Genomic DNA, 20592 nt, shown 5'->3' with positions numbered 1-20592 from the left:
TTGGTTGATGCTGTTGCCATGGTTTCTCATTAATCCCCATAATCCCTCCTGTTTTAATGACCTTGTGGTCACTGCTGATTTGATTCTGAATGTTTTAGGTCTCCAGCGTAATCCTTTTATTTAAATCAAATTAGCCTCTGTCAGATCATTAGCCGATCACAGCTACGTTTTCTACTAAGTTTCATATGACATCTCTGTCTCTGTGGCCTCACTGTGCCATTTCAACGGCTCTGAAGTCCCTTTGCTATTAGTAATTGGACTCCAGTTACAGTATGTGTGTGATCCTTTCTATTTTCCCATCAAGTTCTCTCATTCACCCCTTGGTATATTAAATCGTACAAAGGGTTTCATTACAAACATTAGCACATTCATATCACGTAGTACTTGGATGTCCTAAGATCCACCTGTGCCCTGGGCAGCTGTGATAGAGTGATAAAGTGAGTGGGACCTCAGCCCAGCGTGTGTCTGTGTGTTCCTGCTCACAAGGAGAGCGCTGGGAGAGAGCACAGCGTACTCTGCCTGGGAGGACTCCTGTGGACTAGGAGTGGTGTAGAAGGAGTGGTTGCTCTTCTCTTGTACTGTAGCCATGCAGTTTTTTATCTGGATACTGGGCTGCTTAATGCTGGATTCTTTCCTGCTTGGACTATGCGTGGAGGGTCGATGGAGAGCATCTCACATGGTAGGGAACCCAAAGGAAATTGACTGTGGATACTTTAGGGAGAATTCACTAACTATAGTTCATAGTAGTGATGATCAGGTTGTAGATGTGAATGTCAAATACATTTGCTGCTGTGCTGACTACAGTGACACTATTGTACTCAGAACTGCTTAGATATCCCAGATGTGACATTCACTGTTGTGATTGTGTTGATTAAGTGCAGTGTATTTTCATCATGGTTATTAGGACATGTTTTGCTTCCCCTATGTCTCACAGACATTGAGATGCTTTTGCCTTGTCAACATTTTCTTTGCTGTTGTTTAGTTGGCCGTTGGGGTATTGTACTTTAGCCTGAAGATAGAGACTCCACTAAACAGAGACTCCACTAAACAGAGACACACCTAAACAGAGACTCAACTAAACAGAGACTCCACTAAACAGAGACTCCACTAAACAGAGACTCCACTAAACAGAGACACACCTAAACAGAGACTCCACTAAACAGAGACTCCAATAAACAGAGACTCCTCTAAACAGAGACTCCACTAAACAGACTCCACTAAACAGAGACTCCACTAAACAGAGACTCCACTAAACAGAGACTCCACTAAACAGATACTCCACTAAACAGAGACTCCACTAAACAGAGACTCCACTAAACACAGACTCCACTAAACACAGACTCCACTAAACAGAGACTCCACTAAACAGATTCATATGACGCAATTGTTTCTTTGCCAGCACACGTGGGTACGTCATTGTCAAAAAAAAGGTTTTCTTATGGCCTTGTAGAAAATCTGAAATTCTGCCATCTTTTGTGATCTATCCTAAAATAGAATGTGACTCCAACGCAAGATGTGGTATGGAAATTATACTTACAGAACAAAGGAAAATGTCAAATATATTATAACTAATACACATTATTCTAGGGGCCTGTGAAATATTTTGAACCGACTGTTGTACTTCATCTCTGTATTACATCATGACTCATCCCCCTTTTTACTCTTCTACAAATATCCAATTTCCCCCTCTAGTAATACACTTCCTCATAACATCTCTGATTATTATATATAGCTCGGGATGATGGAGTGTACTTGCCCAGCTGCATTTTCAGACACATGGCCGGGGAAGAGCATCCTCATACCTGTGTCTAAGCCTTTGAGAAATGGTCCTCCTCATCATTTATTGTTAGGTCAGCCCATACAGATTTATCCCCTGCCTTTTCTTCAGTAATCTCTCACATGATGCGCAACCACACTAGAGTCTCTGGCTGAAATGGTCTTTGTTGACATGTATCTTCCAGTCTGACCAGTAGAGATAACCTTGTTAGCTAAATGTCTTCCCTCTAATGAAAAGATTTCCTGGCTGCAGAATGCACCGGTCCCTATTCAAACCTCCCTGTTACATGATACAGGCACAATGCACTCGTCTCATCAGTCAAGCACTGTTCAGAATGGATGCAAATATTACAGCTCGTTTATCCCCCTAAAGTCGATGTCCGTGCCCCCGCGGAAATCAAGTTAGCATAATAAACAAAATCCCGACAAAAATCTGTCAGTTTAAGCTAGAGATATATTTTTGTTGTTGCATTGGATGTGTCTCAATCCACCGCATCCCCCGATGTCGCAGTGCTGCGTCTGCGATGAAAGGTGACAGAGCTAGAGCGGTGTTTGGCAGACCATGAGACATCACGAAATTCAGTCTTCTCACAAAATTGTCTGTGGCATCCGAACGGTTTGGCCTAAAAACTATTATGACCCCTCTATGAAAAGATGAGCATTTTGGGTTTAAAGTTGGTACAGCCGATCTGCCAACTTCTGTCTGTAGCGTCCGAACAGTTTGGGCTAATATGACCCCTAATATGACCCCTCTGAGACTCAGGAACATGTACATGTCGTTTTGCTCTAGGACATCCACAGGCCTCACAAGACTCGTCTGAAGGTCCCCCAGTACCAGTTGAACAAATGAATGAACTATACTATCCAGGCTGTATCACAACCGGCCGTGATTGGGAGTCCCATAGGGCGGGGCTCAATTTGCCCAGCGTTGTCCAGGTTTGGCCAGTGTAGGCCGTCATTGTAAATAAGAATTTGTTCTTAACTGACTTGCCTAGTTTTTACTAAATATATACACTGCGTGCACAATTATTAGGCAAGTGAGTATTCTGATCTTATCATTGTTTCTATTCACATTTTCAAACTCCAAACCATATAAACTTGAATGCTTATTGGATTTAATCATTTTCAGGTGATATGTATTTGTGTAATGAGGGAGGGTGTGGCGAAAGTGAATAACACCTTATATCAAGGTGTGCATAATTATTAGGCAGCCTCATTACCTCAGGTAAAATTGGCCAAAAAAGAAATTTAACTGACACTGAAAAGCCAGAAATGTAAAATGCCTTTCAGACGGATGCGACACTCTTTAAATAGCTATACTATTGAGGTGTGACCACCGGACATTCAAACATTTTGTTGCGAATAGTCAACTGGGGCGCAAAAAACGCATGGGGAAGAAAAGGCGCAAATTAACTGCAAAAGACTTGAGAAGAATTAAACGTCAAACTACCAGGAACCCATTATCCTCCAGTGCCACCGTATTCCAGAACTGCAACCTACCTGGAGTGTTCAGAAGTACAAGGTGTCAAGTGCTCAGAGACATGGCCAAGGTCAAGAAGACTGAAACAAGACCACCACTGAATAAGATTCACAAGTTGAAGCGTCAAGATTGGGCAAAGAAATACCTGAAGACAGATTTTTCAAAAGTTTTATGGACAGATTAAATGAAAGTGACTGTTGATGGACCAAATGGATGGGTCCGTGGCTGGATCAGTAATGGACACAGGGCACCACTTTGAGTCAGGTGCCAGCAAGGTGAAGGAGGGGTACTGGTATGGGCTGCTATCATTGAGGAGGAGGTAGTTGGACCTTTTCGGGTTGAAGATGGACTGAAACTCAACTCCCAAACCTACTGCCAGTTTCTGGAAGATTGTTTCGTCAAACAGTGGTACAGGAAGAAGTCCTCAGCATTCTAGAAGGCCATGATCTTTATGCAGGACAATGCTCCATCACATGCATCCAAGTACTCCACTGCTTGGCTAGCCAGCAAGGGCCTCAAAGATGCCTGAGTAATGACCTGGCCCCCTTCCTCACCTGACTTAAATCCTATTGAGAACTTGTGTGCCCTTCTCAAACGTGAGATTTACAGTGATGGAAGACAATACACCTTTTTGAAACAACATTTGGGAGGCTGTGGTTGCTGCTACAGCAAAAATCTATCGTGAACAGATCAAGAAACTGACAGATTCCATGGATGGAAGGCTCATGGCAGTTATTGAAAATAAGGGTGGCTATATTGGTCACTGAATATTTTTGAAAGGCCAAAAATTGTATATAATTGTCATTTTGTGTTACTTATCTGTTACACTTACTCTAAAAATTGAGAATAAACAAGTGAGTTGAGAGAAATTATTTTTGTAATTTAGTTGCCTAATAATTCTGCACACTAATAGTTGCCTAATAATTGTGCACACTTATATATTTCCCTGAGAAAGACAAAACTCACTTTTTCTTTGTTAAACATACAGGTTTGAGGTTCAATAACATTTTGGATTGACTGAGAGCATTGTGTTTGTTCAACAATAAAATTAATCCAGAGGAATACAATTTGCCTAATAATTGTGCACGCAGTGTATATATATGGAGACTGTTTAATGCCCACCCCAAAATAGTTATTATATCTCTCAGATATAGGACAGACACTTCAGAATAAGCTTCCCTTTGATTTGTTTTTGGGGACTATTTGTTGTTCCATGTAGTGAATTTGTTATTCAATGCACTTGTATGGGCTTATAGCAGTAAACCAAAATACAATTTTTCATTAAATATGTCTTTTTGATTTTTGAGGGATACTTCAATGGGTCTTACATTTCAAAAACAAATTGCAAAATGATCCTTGGTATGACCTTCTTAAAATAATTCCATATAGCTTAGTAGAACACCCTCCCTATCCAGGCTTAGACAGGCCTTAGACTGTAATGGGTTATACACATATAGCTGAAGTCGGAAGTTTACATACACTTAGGTTGGAGTCATTAAAACTCGTTTTTCAACCACTCCACAAATGTCTTGTTAACAAACTATAGTTTTGGCAAGTCGGTTAGGACATCTACTTTGTGCATGACACAAGTAATTTTTCCAACAATTGTTTACAGACAGATTATTTCACTTATAATTCACTGTATCACAATTCCAGTGGGTCAGAAGTTTACACACACTAAGTTGGCTGTGCCTTTAAACAGCTTGGAAAATTCCAGAAAATGTTGTCATGCTTTAGAAGCTTCTAATAGGCTAATTGACATCATTTGAGTCAACTGGAGGTGTACCTGTGGCTGTATTTCAAGGCCTACCTTCAAACTCAGTGCCTCTTTGCTTGACATCATGGGAAAATCAAAAGAAATCAGCCAAGACCTCAGAAAAATAATTGTAGACCTCCACAAGTCTGGTTCATCCTTGGGAGCAATTTCCAAACGCCTGAAGGTACCACGTTCATCTGTACAAACAATAGTACGCAAGTATAAACACAATGGGACCACACAGCCATCATACTGCTCAGGAAAGAGACACGTTCTGTCTCCTAGAGATGAATGTACCTTGGTGCGAATAGTGCAAATCAATCCCAGAACAACAGCAAAGGACCTTGTGAAGATGCTGGAGGAAACAGGTACAAAAGTATCTATATCCACAGTAAACGAGTCCTATATCAACATAACCTGAAAGGCCGCTCAGCAAGGAAGAAGCCACTGTTCCAAAACTCCCATAAAAAAGCCAGACTACGGTTTGCAGCTGCATATGGGGACAAAGATTGTACTTTTTGGAAAAATGTCCTCTGGTCTGATGAAACAAAAATAGAACTGTTTGGCCATAATGACCATCATTATGTTTGGAGGAAAAAGGGGGAGGCTTGCAAGCCAAAGAACACCATCCCAACCGTGAAGCACGGGGGTGGCAGCATCATGTTGTGGGGGTGCTTTGCTGCAGGAGGGACTGGTGCACTTCACAAAATAAATGGCATCATGAGGATGGCAAAATGGCTTAAGGGCAACAAAGTCAAGGTATTGGAGTGGCCATCACAAAGCCCTGACCTCAATCCTACTGAACATTTGTGGGCAGAACTGAAAAAGCGTGCAAGGAGGCCTACAAACCTGACTCAGTTACACCAGCTCTGTCATGAGGAATGGGCCAAAATTCACCCAACTTATTGTGGGAAGTTTGTGGAAGGCTACCCAAAACGTTTGACCCAAGTTAAACAATTTAAAGGCAATGCTATCAAATACTAATTGAGTGTATGTAAACTTCTGTCCCACTGGGAATGTGATGAATGAAATAAAAGCTGAACTAAATCATTCTCTCTACTATTATTCTGACGTTTCACATTCTTAAAATAAAGTGGTGATCCTAACTGACCTAAGACAGGACATTTTTACTAGGATTAAATGCCAGAAATTGTGAAAAACTGAGTTTAAATGTATTTGGCTAAATTGTATGTAAACTTCCGACTTCAACTGTATACATGGTTTAGGTTTAGACATTACACAAAGGATATCTCACCAGGGTTTTGTGTTTGTTTGCACTAAAAGCGAATTATCCTTTATATTCTTCTAATGCTTTGTGTGTCTATCAGGCAAGACGTGGTTAGAAATAGATGCATGGTTTATTACTTCATAATCAATTTGAGTTTGTACTGTATGTCCTGTATTATGCCGAGATGAATACGACAGACTCATTATTGATCCACTGCAGAGATCAAAGAGTCTGGAGTACTGTGTTCCTTGGCCACATGCACATCTTCAGTTCACACTTTTGAGCAGAGTTCCAGCTCAAACCCCCAGACCCAGACCCCGGATCAATTGTTCCCACAAACCACTGACTCACTCCCTCATTGCACTAGTCTGTTCTGTTCTGCTGCAGCCACTGGCAGTTGGCCAAGTATGGTGCCTCTCTATTACAGGTGCTAACAGTGTAATTTCCCTTAGTGTTTCCCTTCGACATCAAACCTCCTATAGTAGGTTTGTGCATAACTCCCTTGCTCTCCCTTGTACTATCATTCTGTTACTGCTCTGCCGTTTCCTCTAATCCAGTGCTTCCATTCCGGGGCTCAGCCCGGGGATGAGAGGCAGAGCTATAGGGAGGTTAAGGAGCTTATTTGGACAAATAGTTTCAGGCCCAGGGAGATAAAGTATCCGCTCATCTGAGAGAGGTCGCTGAGATAGAGAGAGCACATTAATACTATCTTATCACAGATAAAGGCCCATTGTCTGCTCTAGTAGAGGCCCGTGTGAGGTAGACTGAAGCTCTGCCACTCACCTGGACACAGCTATCTCTCTAATGTCATCCCAGCTTCTCTTTGAAGTTGATGGTCATCAGGCCCAGACTTGTTAACCCATTTTTAAACTTATGTAAGTGACGCTGAGCATTGTCTATAGTCAAAAACGAATAGTACCGTTTCTATGTTAATAAGCACCTACACTGAGTATACAAACATTAAGAACACCTACTTTTCCATGACATAGACTGACCAGGTCAATCCAGGTGAAAGCTATGAGCCCGTATTGATGTCACTTGTTAAATCCACTTCAGTCAGTGTAGATGAAGGGGAGGAGAAAGGTTAAAGAAGGATTTTTAAGCCTTAAGACAATTGAGACATGAATTGTGTACAGTTGAAGTCGGACGTTTACATACACCTTAGCCAAATACATTTAAACACAGTTTTTCACAATTCCTGACATTTAATCCTAGTAAAAATTCCCTGTCTGAGGTCAGTTAGGATCACCACTTTATTTTAAGAATGTGAAATGTCAGAATAATAGTAGAGAGAATGATTTATTTCAGCTTTTATTTCTTTCGTCACAATCCCAGTGGGTCAGAAGTTTACATACGCTCAATTAGTATTTGGTAGCATTGCCTTTAAATTGTTTAACTTGGGTCAAATGTTTCAAGTTGCCTTTACCAAGCTTCCCACAATAAGTTGGATGAATTTTGGCCCATTCCTCATGACAGAGCTGGTGTAAATGAGTCAGGTTTGTAGGCCTCCTTGCTCACACACACCTTTTCAGTTCTGCCCACAAATGTTCTATAGGATTGAGGTCAGGGATTTGTGATGGCCACTCCAATATCTTGACTTTGTTGTCCTTAAGCCATTTTGCCACAACTTTGGAAGTATGTTTGAGGTCATTGTCCATTTGGAAGACCCATTTGCGACCAAGCTTTAACTTCCTGACTGATGTCTTGAGATGTTGTTTCAATATATCCATATCATTTTCTTACCTCATGATGCCATCTATTTTGTGAAGTGCACCAGTCCCTCCTGCAGCAAAGCACCCCCATAACATGATGCTGCCACCCCCGTGCTTCACGGTTGGGATGGTGTTCTTCGGCTTGCAAGCCTCCCCCTTTTTCCTCCAAACATAACGATGGTCATTATGGCCGAACCGTTCTATTTTTGTTTCATCAGACCAGAGGACATTTCTCCAAAAAGTACGATCTTTGTCCCCATGTGCAGTTGCAAAATGTAGTCTGGCTTTTTTATGGGAGTTTTGGAGCAGTGGCTTCTTCCTTGCTGAGCGGCCCTTCAGGTTATGTCGATTTTAGGTCTCGTTTTACTGTGGATATAGATATTTTTGTACCCGTTTCCCCCAGCATCATGACAAGGTCCTTTGCTGTTGTTCTGGGATTGATTTGCAATTTCGCAGCAAAGTATGTTCATCTCTAGGAGACAGAAGGCATCTCCTTCCTGAGCGGTATGACGGCTGCATGGTCCCATGGTGTTTATACCTGCGTACTATTGTTTGTACAGATGAACGTGGTACCTTCAGGCGTTTGGAAATTGCTCCCAAGGATGAACCAGACTTGTGGAGGTCTACAATTCTTTTTCTGAGGTCTTGGCTGATTTCTTTTGATTTTCCCATGATGTCAAGCAAAGAGACACTGTTTGAAGGCAGGCCTTGAAATACATCTGTAGGTACACCTGCAATGGACTCAAAGGATGTCAATTAGCCTATCAGAAGCTTCTAAAGCCATGGCATTATTTTCTGGAATTTTCCAAGCTGTGTTAAATGCACCGTCAACTTAGTGTATGTAGACTTCTGACCCACTGGAATTGTGATACAGTGAATTTTAAGTGAAATAATCTGTCTGTAAACAATTGTTGGAAAAATTACTTGTGTCATGCACAAAGTAGATGTCCTAACCGACTTGCCAAAACTATAGTTTGTTAACAAGACAGTTGTGGAGTGGTTGAAAAACGAGTTTTAATGACTCCAACCTAAGTGTATGTAAACTTCCGACTTCAACTATATGTGTGCCATTCAGAGAGCAAATGGGCAAGACAAAAACATGTAAGTGCCTTTGAGCTGGGTATGGTAGTGCCAGGCGCACCAGTTTGTGTCAAGAATGTCAACTCTGCTGGTTTTTTCAATGCTCAACAGTTTCCCGTTTGTATCAAGAATGGTCCACCACCCAAAGGACATCCAGCCAACTTGACACAACTGTGGAAAGCGTTGGAGTCAACATGGGCCAGCGTCCCTGTGGAATGCTTTCAACACCTTGTGGAGTCCATGCCCCAACAAATTCAGGCTGTTCTGAGGGGAAACGGCGGGGGTGCAACTAATATTAGGAAGGTGTTCCTAATGTTTGATATACATGTAATTGGGGAAATGTTGATCTATTTAATGCTGTCTCAGTCATTTGTTGTTGTTCATTTGATGGAACTGTTTGATGGAGATGTATCTGTTGTGGGTGAGTGACCATTCTTGGTACTTTGTACCAGGGGGATCTGGTTATGTGGCTGCAACCATTAACCACAGTTATCTCTCTCTCTCTCTTCATAGGATCCCTCCCTCCAAGAAGGCAACTCTCCTATCTCCGAGAGCTCAGCCACCCTACAACAAGGGAATGGGCTTGTGGTAGTTCATGATGCGAATCCCTCTATCCTTACCTTTCACCACACTGGTATAGGCGGCCATGACAGCAAGTACTCCTTTACAGTCACAGCCTTGGATGAGAACATCACCACATAGAATCAAAGTCAGTGATTTCACACAAGCAAAGTTATGTTTACTGAACATCTGATTTTATGGAGACAGGAAGCAGAAGAAACTGACATTTGAGTGGGGATCTTAGAATATGGAACAGTCATCTATTTCTTCCTCATGAGAAGTACTGTATGTCTTCAGGGGTTTATTCAGCTAGGGTTTTCTTGTAAGACACTGATATCTTTGTCTCTATCGGAAAAGGAAAACATCAGTGGTTTGTAACTGCCTCTAATTTTAATTAAAAAATCTCCCACTGCAGCTCATGTAATGCCAAAAAAAACAACTCGTTTTAATCTTTACATTTTTTTATTGCTACAAGTACAGGTTATGGAAATACTGTACAAATGCTGTGGTTGAATCTACCCATAGGACATGGACATAGACTGATTCATGCACTCTACAAAATGACAGGAGAGGAAATAAGCATTTCAAAAAGATGTGGCATTAATATGGTACTGCAGACCAAAATGTACACTTTGCCACTCTGTTGCATCATCCTCTAGTTCTATTGCCAAACCGTGACCTTTTCAGGTTGTTCCAGTATTATTATAACTTCCTGTAAATATCTGTCCCTACGTTTACCACATTGTCGTTCCTGCAGGTATGTGCAGGCAGAAAAGGTCCTCTTGGGTTTAAAGGAGACAAGGTAAGGGAATAGATCTCTGGTGAAATAATTGTTTGGAAAAAAGTTTGAGTAATGATGAATAAGGATGATGAATGATGAGTAAAACCCAAATGACTTATGGATTTTATGGTATGTATGTGAACGTGTTTTTAAAGTCTGCGTTGTGACTTGCAGTTGGTTGAGCATCGTCACTCATTGTCATAGACTGCTCTGTTATCTGTGATTCTCTGGGGTTCTCAGGGTGTCAGAGGGCAGGAGGTCAGGAGAGGTGATACAGGCTTCCCAGGTCCTCCAGGACTCCCCACCCTCTACCTTTGGAGGAACTCCCAGGAGGACAGGACTTCCTTCAGGGTAAGATTCTTTCTGTCTTTCCAGTGTCCACTGTCCACCCATCTCACAGCATCCTGCCTGGGAGTGTTATGAAACTTAATGTAACATGCAGTTTTTGCGCATGTGCTGTCAAAGAATAGCTTGATCTCCCAGTTCACCAGGACATGTTGTTGGATGTGCGTCACAGCAGAGCAGCAGCCCTGGCCCTGACACCGACCCAGCCATGGCAGTGTTCTCACCAGACTCCCCAATCCGGCTATTTCGGACTGGAAATGTCAGCCTGCCTTAATACCACAGTCCTCAACTCCACCCAGGTTGCTGTAATTGAAGGCAGTTGTATATATCTTATCTTATGATGATTAAAGTTGATTGCTGCAATTGTGTAAGTGCGTCGACGTGGCAGATAAGTTACTGGAAGTATATTTTAGGGATCAACAGGAAAAATAATTTGTGACACAAAAAAATTAAGTATCTTATATGGATTTCATACACGCCTGTATCTAATTTTGAAACGGATCCGTTGTATTCACACGGTACTTTCTCGAGTCGTGTTTATTTCCCACATCTTAATGCTGGAATGTTTCCCCAACCTCATCGTGAAAGAAATACATTGCAATATGATTAGATAGGCAAATGTGAATGAGACTAAAGCATGTCCCAGCTCTGTCAGCAACACTGATGTAGCTAGCTACAGTAATGAGGCTTGATGTGTCAGCGGATGGTGCATTGTAACCGCCAGTATGACGCCACTGTTTATCCCCTGTGCTTTGGTTTCCCCCTCTCTCTCTCCAGTGACTACAGGCCCAGAGCTGTGTGAATTTTCCACAGCTTTGCAGGCAGCTGGGAGCACACTGGGGCCGGTGAGAGATTTCGATTTTACTTTGAGCAAACAGTTTATTTGTTTATTTGGATACCCATTAGCTTTTGCAGAAGCAGCAGCTACTCTTCCTGGGGTCCACAAAAAATCACAAAACTTGACAAGTAACTAAGCACTGATACACACATTTAAAATACAACAATATACAAACAATAAAAATACATAAAAATTGTGTGTCAGTATGTCTGTGTGTGTGTCCTCACAGTCCCCTCTGTTCCATGAGATGTTGTTTATTCAGTTTTTTTTAATGTAATTTTGCTGTTTGCTTGAGTTATTGGAGATGGAAGGGAGTTCCATGCGATCATGCCTCTGAATCAGTGGAGGCTGCTGAGGGGAGGATGGCTCATAATAATGGCTGGAACGAAGCCAATGGAATGGCATGTACTTGGTACCATTCCACTTATTCTGCTCCGGCCATTACCACAAGCCTGTCCGCCCCAATTAAGTTGCCACCAAACTCCTGGCTCTGTAAAATACTGTGTGTTGCTGTGAATTTGTTTTGGACTTGGGGACTGTGAAGAGACCCCTGGTGGCATGTCTTGTGGGGTATGTATGGATGTCTGAGCTGAATGTTATTTAATTATGCAGATAATCCTGAATTTTATCACAGTAATAGATCTCATAAAAACTAGAAGAGAAGCAACTAGTCTCTTGTCAACTGTCAACCAGAAAAGACTGGCATCTATGTTGTTGATGTTAGTTCTGAATGTGCAGTGAGGGCAAGGCGTGCTGCTCTATTTTGAGCCAGCTCCCTGAACAACTAGTTGATTTTTGTGTAAATTCTTTATAACAGACATACAGAGGTAGCACTCCCAGTGGCCGGGGACTTTAATGCAGGAAAATGTAAATCCATTTTACCTTATTTATAGCAGCATGTTACATGTGCAACCAGAGGGAAAAACCTCTGGAACATCTTTACTCCACGCAGAGCCGCGTACAAAGCTCTCCCTCGCCCTCCATTTGGCAAATCTGACCATAGCTCTATCCTCCTGATTCCTGCTTACAAGCTAAAACTCAAGCAGGAAGTACCAGTGACTCGCTCAATACGAAGTGGTCAGATGACACAGATGCTAAGCTACAGGACTGTTTTGCTAGCACAGACTAGAATATGTTCCGAGATTCTTCCGATGCCATTAAGGAGTACACCACATCAGTCCCTGGCTTCATCAGTAAATACATCGATGACGTCGTCCCCACAGTGACCGTACGTACATACCGCAACCAGAAGCCATGGATTACAGGTAACATCCGCACATTGCCGCTTTCAAGGAGCGGGACTCTAACCCGGACGCTTATAAGAAATCCCCCTATGCCCTCCGATGAACCATCAAACAGGCAAAGCATCAATACAGGACTAAGATTGAATCCTACTACACCGGCTCCGACGATACTGGAGCACCAAGTCTAGGTTCAAAAGGTTTCTTCACAGCTTCTATCCCCAAGCCATAACGCTCCTGAACAGCTAACCAAATGGCTTCCCTGGCTATTTACATTAAGCCCCCTCAACCTACATGTACATATTACCTCAATTACCTCGACTAACCTGTGCCCCCGCACATTGACTCTCTACCGGTACTCCCTGTACTGTATATAGCCTCGTTACTGTTATTTTATTGTTGCTCTTCAATTATTTGTTATTTTTAGGTTTTCTTCTATTTTTTTAATTTGTATATTTATTGTTTACTTCAGTTTATTTAGAAAATACTTTCTTAACACTTATTTTTTCTTAAAACCGCATTGTTATTTAAGGGCTTGTAAGTAAGCATTTCACTGTAAGGTCTACTACATCTGTTGTATTTGACCACGTGACAAATAACATTTCATTAGATTTGGTTAAAGATATATAAAATAGGGACGGCAATACAGTCTACCACCATTCTCAACACTTGTGTGTTTCCCTCTCAGCAGTATTGGTGAAGTTGCTGACTTGTATTCCATATACTGTAACAGTGTAGTAGTTGAGCCTGTATGAGCCCAAATCTACTGTACCTAGGACCTCTTATTACATCTAAACAGCATTAGTGTCTTATTAATGTTTCATACAGCAGCATGTGCATTACAGTGTTGTTTTAACAATCTGTTGTTAGTGTTATTGTCTTAATGCCGATATCATTCACATGATGTAATCTCTCTGTCCCATATCATTCCAATGACCTCTGCTTGTTTTTTCCAGCGATCATCCTTCTATCATTTGCTGCGGGCAGGCAGGCCTGTAAGTATCACAGCTCAGCTATGTGCAATGTACTACAGTGAGTCAGAGATGCTGTGTGTGTCTGAGTGTGTTACTGATTGACCTCTTCCTGTTAAATCCTCAGACAGAACAGGGTCCTACTGGACTGATAGGGGAAACGGGCAAACCTGGCCTACCAGTGAGTGGTATATCCATTTACAGTACACTAATAACTAATGAACTATGGTCATATGCCCTTGCATGGACCTATTCATGCAAAGCCTTTGATGTACTGTAAGTGTAAATTACTGATAGATGCTGTGTTTGTGCAGGGAATTCCTGGAGATCCTGGCCACAGAGGAATGGCAGGACACAGGGGAGACATGGTAATATTAACAATGCAATTAGCAACTTGTTATACAGATGTTCTTCTAGTTGAAGATCTAGTTCTAATTGTAGTTGTGTTTTCAAGACTCAGTATTCTCTACTGTCTGAAATCTGCTAGACTTTGTGGCCTTGTTCTAAAAGAAGTTAAATACATGAATCAAGCCTGGTGTTATTTCTATGTGCCAGGGTTACCCTGGGCCGAAGGGCGTTCAAGGCCGAAGCAGGAACCTGGGGGACAAATGGCGGGCGTGGCCTGGATGGACGGCCAGGGCCACCGGGATTCCCTGGCCTTCAGGTAACACAAAAAACATTCAGATGGCATGTACAGTGCCATGTACACTTTTTGCACACATTTTGTTACGTTAAAGCCTTATTCTAAAAAATAATAAATGTCACTGTTTTCTCAGCAATCTCCTCACAATACCTCATAATGACAAAGCGAAAACAGCTTTTTAGATTTCTTTGCAAATATATTAAGAGTAAAAACAGATACCTTATTTACATAAGTATTCAGACCCTTTGCTATGAGACTCAAACTTGAGCTCAGGTGCATGCTGTTTCCATTGATCATCCTTGAGATGTTTCTACAACTTCATGAGTCCACCTGTGTAAAATTGAATTGATTGGACATGATTTGGAAAGGCACACACCTGTCTATATAAGGTCCCACAGTTGACAGTGCATGTCAGAACAAAAACCAAGCCATGAGGTCGAAGGAATTGTCCGTAGAGCTCTGAGACAGGATTGTGTCAAAGCACAGATCTGGGGAAGGGTAGCAAAATATTTCTGCAGCATTGAAGATCCCCAAGAACACAATGCCCTCCATCATTCTTAACAGGATGAAGTTTGGAAGCACCAAGACTCTTCCTAGAGCTGGCCGCCCGGCCAAACAGAGCAATCGGGGGAAAAGGGCCTTGGTCAGGGCTCTATATTTCCTCTGTGGAGATGGGAGAACCCTCCAGAAGGACAACCATCTCTGCAGCACTCCACCAATCAGGCCTTTATGGTAGAGTGGCCAGACGGAAGCCACTCCTCAGAAAAAGGCACATGACAGCCCGCTTGGAGTTTGTCAAATGGCACCTAAAGACTCTCAGAACATGAGAAACAACATGCTCTTGTCTGATAAAACCAAGATTTAACTCTTTGGCCTGAATGCCAAGCGTCACGTCTGGAGGAAACCTGGCATCATCCCTACGGTGAAGCATGGTGGTGGCAGCATCATCCTATGGAAATGTTTTTTAGTGGCAGGAACTGGGAGACTAGTCAGGATCGAGGCAACGATGAACAGAGTAAAGTATAGAGAGATCCTTGATGAAAACCTACCCCAGAGCGCTCAGGACTTCAGACCGGGGTGAAGGTTCACCTTCCAACAGGACAACGACCCTAAGCACACAGCCAATACAATGCAGGAGTGGCTTCGGGACAAGTCTGAATTTCTTTGAGTGGCCCAGCCAGAGCCCGGACTTGAACCCGATCTAACATCTATGGAGAGACCTGAAATTAGCTGTGCAGCAACACTCCCCATCCAACCTGACAGAGCTTGAGAGGATCTGCATAGAGGAATAGGAGAAACTCCCTAAATACAGGTGTGCCACGCTTGTAGCGTCAATCCCAAGAAGATTCAAGGCTATATTCGCTGCCAAAGGTGCTTCAACAAAGTATTGAGCAAAGAGTCTGAATACTTAGGCAAATGTTATATTTAATACATTTTTTATGCAAACATTTCTAAAAACGTATTTTTGCTTTGTCATTATGGGATATTGTGTGTAGATTGATGAGGGGGAAAAAACAATACATTTTTTAAAATAAGGCTGTAATGTAACAAAATGTGGAAAAGGTCAAGGGGTCTGAATACTTTCCGAATGCACTGTATGTTACAAATTTACCACCAATAAAACATTTGAACTGAGTAAAATCAAAGGCATTACTGTGTTGACAACTCATACGACAAGATTTGATTCGATTGAAAGAAGAGAAAAAAGTATTTTGCTGTAATGGTGGTGGTTTCTATTTCAGGGTCCTAGAGGCTATAAGGGAGAGAATTCTCCTCCAGGGGGGATAGGAGATGAGGTGAGAACACCAGTTGAATGTACACTACATGTCTGGAAGTTCTACTTAGTAGCAAAAGGTCAAAGGAGTACAGGGAAGTGGCTGTCAAACAAGAACACTTATCCAAAAATGTGCCTACTGTCAGATCTCATATGTCATAGAGTATACCCAGTCAGTGGAAACAACCAGTATGACTTTAGTGTCAGGAGTTTTTCCTGACCAGATGACCTGGAAAACCATCAGGCCCTAGTAATAAGCCGTCATCTAGAGTCTATAACATTTTGTTAGCTACTGTATTCTATTCCCCTATGATGATAATGACCAATTCCACGCAAACGCTGCCTGCTTTCCAAACAGCAGGTTAGGGTTTATCGTCATGAGTCTTGTTCTGTAATTGTTCATCTCCCCCTACCTCTCCGTGCCTGCCCTGCCGACCCCTCATCCCACAGTTTGGGAACCGCTAGTTTATAGTAACATCACTGGCATCTCCTGTGTCTCTCCTCACTGAACTACAGGGTTTTACTAGTGAAACAGGTCCATGGGGAGACAGAGGAAAGACTGGAGAGAAGGTCCCTTTTAAAATATCCAGTATCCAAGTTTGTTAAACTCAAAGTGGAAGTAGGCTTACGTTGTGCTGCACATGCACATACAAGTGTTATTGCACTGCCCTCTAGTGGATGGATGCTTTGCTCACCATCAGAGTGTATAGCCTGTTAGGAGCATGCTTGTATTTTGTGCTTTAACTTTCAAAGGCATACTTAGAATAATTGTCTAAATCATACTGATTATATTGATTCACTTTTCATGATCATCTGTAGCCTATGTGTAGTACTGTAGTTTTCCCTAAGTGTAGACATACAGTTGTGGCCAAAAGTTTTGAGAATGACACAAATATTCATTTTCACAAAGTTTGCTGCTTCAGTGTCTTTAGATATTTTTGTCAGATGTTACTATGCAATACTGAAATATAATTACAAGCATTTCATAACTGTCAAAGGCTTTTATTGACAATTACATGAAGTTGATGCAAAGAGTCAATGTTTGCAGTGTTGACCCTTCTTTTTCAAGACCTCTGCAATCCGCCCTGGCATGCTGTCAATTAACTTCTGGGCCACATCCTGACTGATGGCAGTTCATTCTTGCATAATCAATGCTTAGAGTTTGGCAGAATTTGTGGGTTTTTGTTTGTTCAGCTGCCTCTTGAGGATTGACCACAAGTTCTCAATGGGATTAAGGTCTGGGGAGTTTCCTGTCCATGGACCAAAAATATAAATGTTTTGTTCCCCGTGCTCCTTAGTTATCACTTTTGCCTTATGGCAAGGTGCTCCATCATGCTGGAAAAGGCATTGTTTATCACCAAACTGTTCCTGGATGGTTGGGAAGTTGCTCTCGGAGGATGTGTTGGTACCATTCTTTATTCATGGCTCTGTTCTTAGGCAAAATTGTGAGTGAGCCCACTCCCTTGGCTGAGAAGCAACCCCACACATGAATGGTCTCAGGATGCTTTACTGTTGGCATGACACAGGACTGATGGTAGCGCTCACCTTGTCTTCTCCTGACAAGCTTTTTCCGGATGCCCCAAACAATCGGAAAGGGGATATATCAGAGAAAATGACTTGACCCCAGTCCTCAGCAGTCCAATCCCTGTACCTTTTGCAGAATATCAGTCTGTCCTTGATGTTTTTCCTGGAGAGAAGTGGCCTCTTTGCTGCCCTTCTTGACACCAGGCCATCCTCCAAAAGTCTTCGCCTCACTACCTGCCTGCTGCCATTCCTGAGCAAGCTCTTTACTGGTGGTGTCCCGATCCCGCAGCTGAATCAACTTTAGGAGACGGTCCTGGTGCTTGCTGGACTTTCTTGGGCGCCCTGAAGCCTGCTTCACAGCAATTGAACCTCTCTCCTTGAAGTTGTTGATGATCCGATAAATGGTTGATTTAGGTGCAATCTTACTGGCAGCAATATTCTTGCCTGTGAAGCCATTTTTGTGCAAAGCAATGATGACGGCACATGTTTCCTTGCAGGTAACCATGATTGACAGAGGAAGAACAATGATTCCAAGCACCACCCTCCTTTTGAAGCTTCCAGTCTGTTATTCGAACTCAATCAGCATGACAGTGATCTCCAGCCTTGTCCTCGTCAACACTCACACCTGTGTTAACTAGAGAATCACTGACATGATGTCAGCTGGTCCTTTTGTGGCAGGGCTGAAATGCAGTGGAAATGTTTTTGGGGGATTCAGTTCATTTGCATGGCAAAGAGGGACTTTGCAATTAATTGCAATTCATCTGATCACTCTTCATAACATTCTGGAGTATATGCAAATTGCCATCATACAAACTGAGGCAGCAGACTTTGTGAAAATTAATATTTGTGTCATTCTCAAAACTTTTGGCCACGACTGTACAGTACCAGTCAAAAGTTTGGACACACCTACTCAATAAAGGGTTTTTCTTTATTTTTACTATTTTCTACGTTGTAGAATAATAGTGAAGACATTAAAATGATGAAATAACACATATGGAATCATGTAGTAACCAACAAAAGCATTAAACAAATCAAAATATATTTTAGATTTTAGATTCTTCAAAGTTGGCATTCTCTCAACCAGCTTCACCTGGAATGCTTTTACAACAGTCTTGAAGGAGTTCCCACATATGCTGAGCACTTGTTGGCTGCTTTTCCTTCACTCTATGGTCCAACTCATCCCAAACCATCTCAATTGGGTTGAGGACGGGTGATTGTCGAGGCCAGGTCATCTAATGCAGCACTCCATCACTCTCCTTCTTGGTCAAAATGCCCTTACACAGCCTGGAGGTGTGTTTTGAGTCATTGTCCTGTTGAAAAATAAATAAATGTCCCACTAAGTAAAAACCAGATGAGATGGCGTATTGCTTCAGAATTCTGTGGTAGCCATGCTGGTTAAGTGTGCCTTGAATTCTAAATAGATCACTGACATTGTCACCAGCAAAACACCCCCACACCATCATACCTCCTCCTCCATGCTTCACGGTGGGAACATCACATGCGGAGATCATCTGTTCACCTACTCTGCATCTCTAAAAGACACGGCGGTTGGAACCAAAAATCTAAAATTTGGACTCGTCAGACCAAAGGAAAGATTTACGCTGGTCTAATGTCCGTTGCTCATGTTTCTTGGCCCAAGCAAGTCTTTTCTTCTTATTGGTGTCCTTTAGTAGTGGTTTCCTTTGCAGCAATTCGACCACAAAGGCCTGATTCACGCAGTCTCCTCTGAACAGCTGATGTTGAGACGTGTCTGTTACTTGAACTCTGTGAAGCATTTATTTGGGCTGCAATCTTATGTGCAGTTAACTCTAATAAATGTATCCTCTGCAGCAGAGGTAACTCTGGGTCTTCCTTTCCTGTAGCAGTCCTCATGAGAGCCAGTTTCATCATAGCGCTTGATGGTTTTTGTGACTGCATTTGAAGAAAAGTTCTTGAAATATTCCGTATTGACTGACCTTCATGTCTTACAGACCTTCAAGTCTGTCATTTCTCTTTGCTTATTTGAGATGTTCTTGCCATAGTATGGACTTGGTCTTTTACCAAATAGGGCAATCTTCTGTATACCACCCCTACCTTATCACAATACAACTGATTGGTTCAAATGCATTAAGAAGGAAATAATTTCAACTAATTAACTTTTAACAAGGCACACCTTTTAATTGAAATGCATTCCAGGTAACTACCTCATGAAGCTGGTTGGGAGAATGCCAAGAGTGTATTTCAAGAGTATTTCTTGCTATGTTTTCCAGGGTACTAAAGGGGAGCAGGGGGAACTGGGTTCTGTTGGCCTAATTGTGAGTAGGACACTTCCATCCTCTGGCTCTCAAGTGCTGACAAGTGCTGCTGTATTGACTGTGCTGTTGGCAATAAAGATGGTGTGGATAATTAAGCTTTTGGATGATAACTGTTTTAATTTCAGGGGCCGGTTGGTAAAAGAGGAACCCAAGGGTTTTCAGTGTCACCTAGGCCCCAGGTAAGACTTTGCATAACAATCCATAATCCTTACAGGACATAGCTGTGTTACAATCTATGCAGACACACTCTTTGATGGTGTAGTCTTCTAGATCGTCCTCTCCATGACTCTCTTCTCATTAACAATGTATTTCAGGGCGATTCTGGGTATGATGGTGCTCAAGGTCCACTCGGGCCAATGGTGAGTGTAGGGGTGCCATGCAAGCACTGACTGTTCACTATCTCATCTACCTACCTTACCTCCGCAGTCAGCACACACTTGATTTGGCAAATATGTGCAGACGTACTACTTCCAGAGGAAGACAATGGATGATGGTTGTTGTTTTTTAATTGTTTGCATATTCACACATGTACTGTATGTGCCCGAACAGGGGGCCCCAGGTGTGACTGGCATGATAGGAGCACAGGGG

At 42.2% G+C, this 20592-nt stretch overlaps 1 protein-coding gene across 2 annotated transcripts; it reads left to right on the top strand.

Moving 5' to 3' along the window:
* Window positions 1–446: 446 nt before the first annotated feature.
* Window positions 447–20364, top strand: LOC106580007 (uncharacterized). Of its 2 annotated transcripts, XR_014381817.1 has the most exons (13): window positions 447–679; window positions 9546–9741; window positions 10351–10395; window positions 10615–10725; window positions 11497–11564; window positions 13755–13793; window positions 13897–13950; window positions 14084–14137; window positions 14325–14433; window positions 16155–16208; window positions 19960–20004; window positions 20130–20183; window positions 20319–20364. XR_014381817.1 is itself a non-coding variant. In XM_082966248.1 (12 exons), the coding sequence occupies exons 5-9, from the start codon at window positions 13731–13733 to the stop codon at window positions 16160–16162; spliced, it is 288 nt and encodes a 95-aa protein (XP_082822374.1). In that variant the 5' UTR covers window positions 447–679; window positions 9546–9741; window positions 10351–10395; window positions 10615–10725; window positions 11497–13730; the 3' UTR covers window positions 16163–16208; window positions 19960–20004; window positions 20130–20183; window positions 20319–20364. The 2 variants fall into 2 exon arrangements, 1 of the variants encoding a protein (XP_082822374.1); XM_082966248.1 differs by having other exon boundaries at window positions 11497–13793.
* The last annotated feature ends 228 nt before the right edge of the window (window positions 20365–20592 follow it).

Source organism: Salmo salar, chromosome 20 (genome assembly GCF_965601325.2).
Source record: "Salmo salar chromosome 20, fSalSal1, whole genome shotgun sequence".
Lineage (NCBI taxonomy): Eukaryota > Metazoa > Chordata > Actinopteri > Salmoniformes > Salmonidae > Salmo > Salmo salar.
This window is presented reverse-complemented; position numbering and strand designations above follow the sequence as displayed.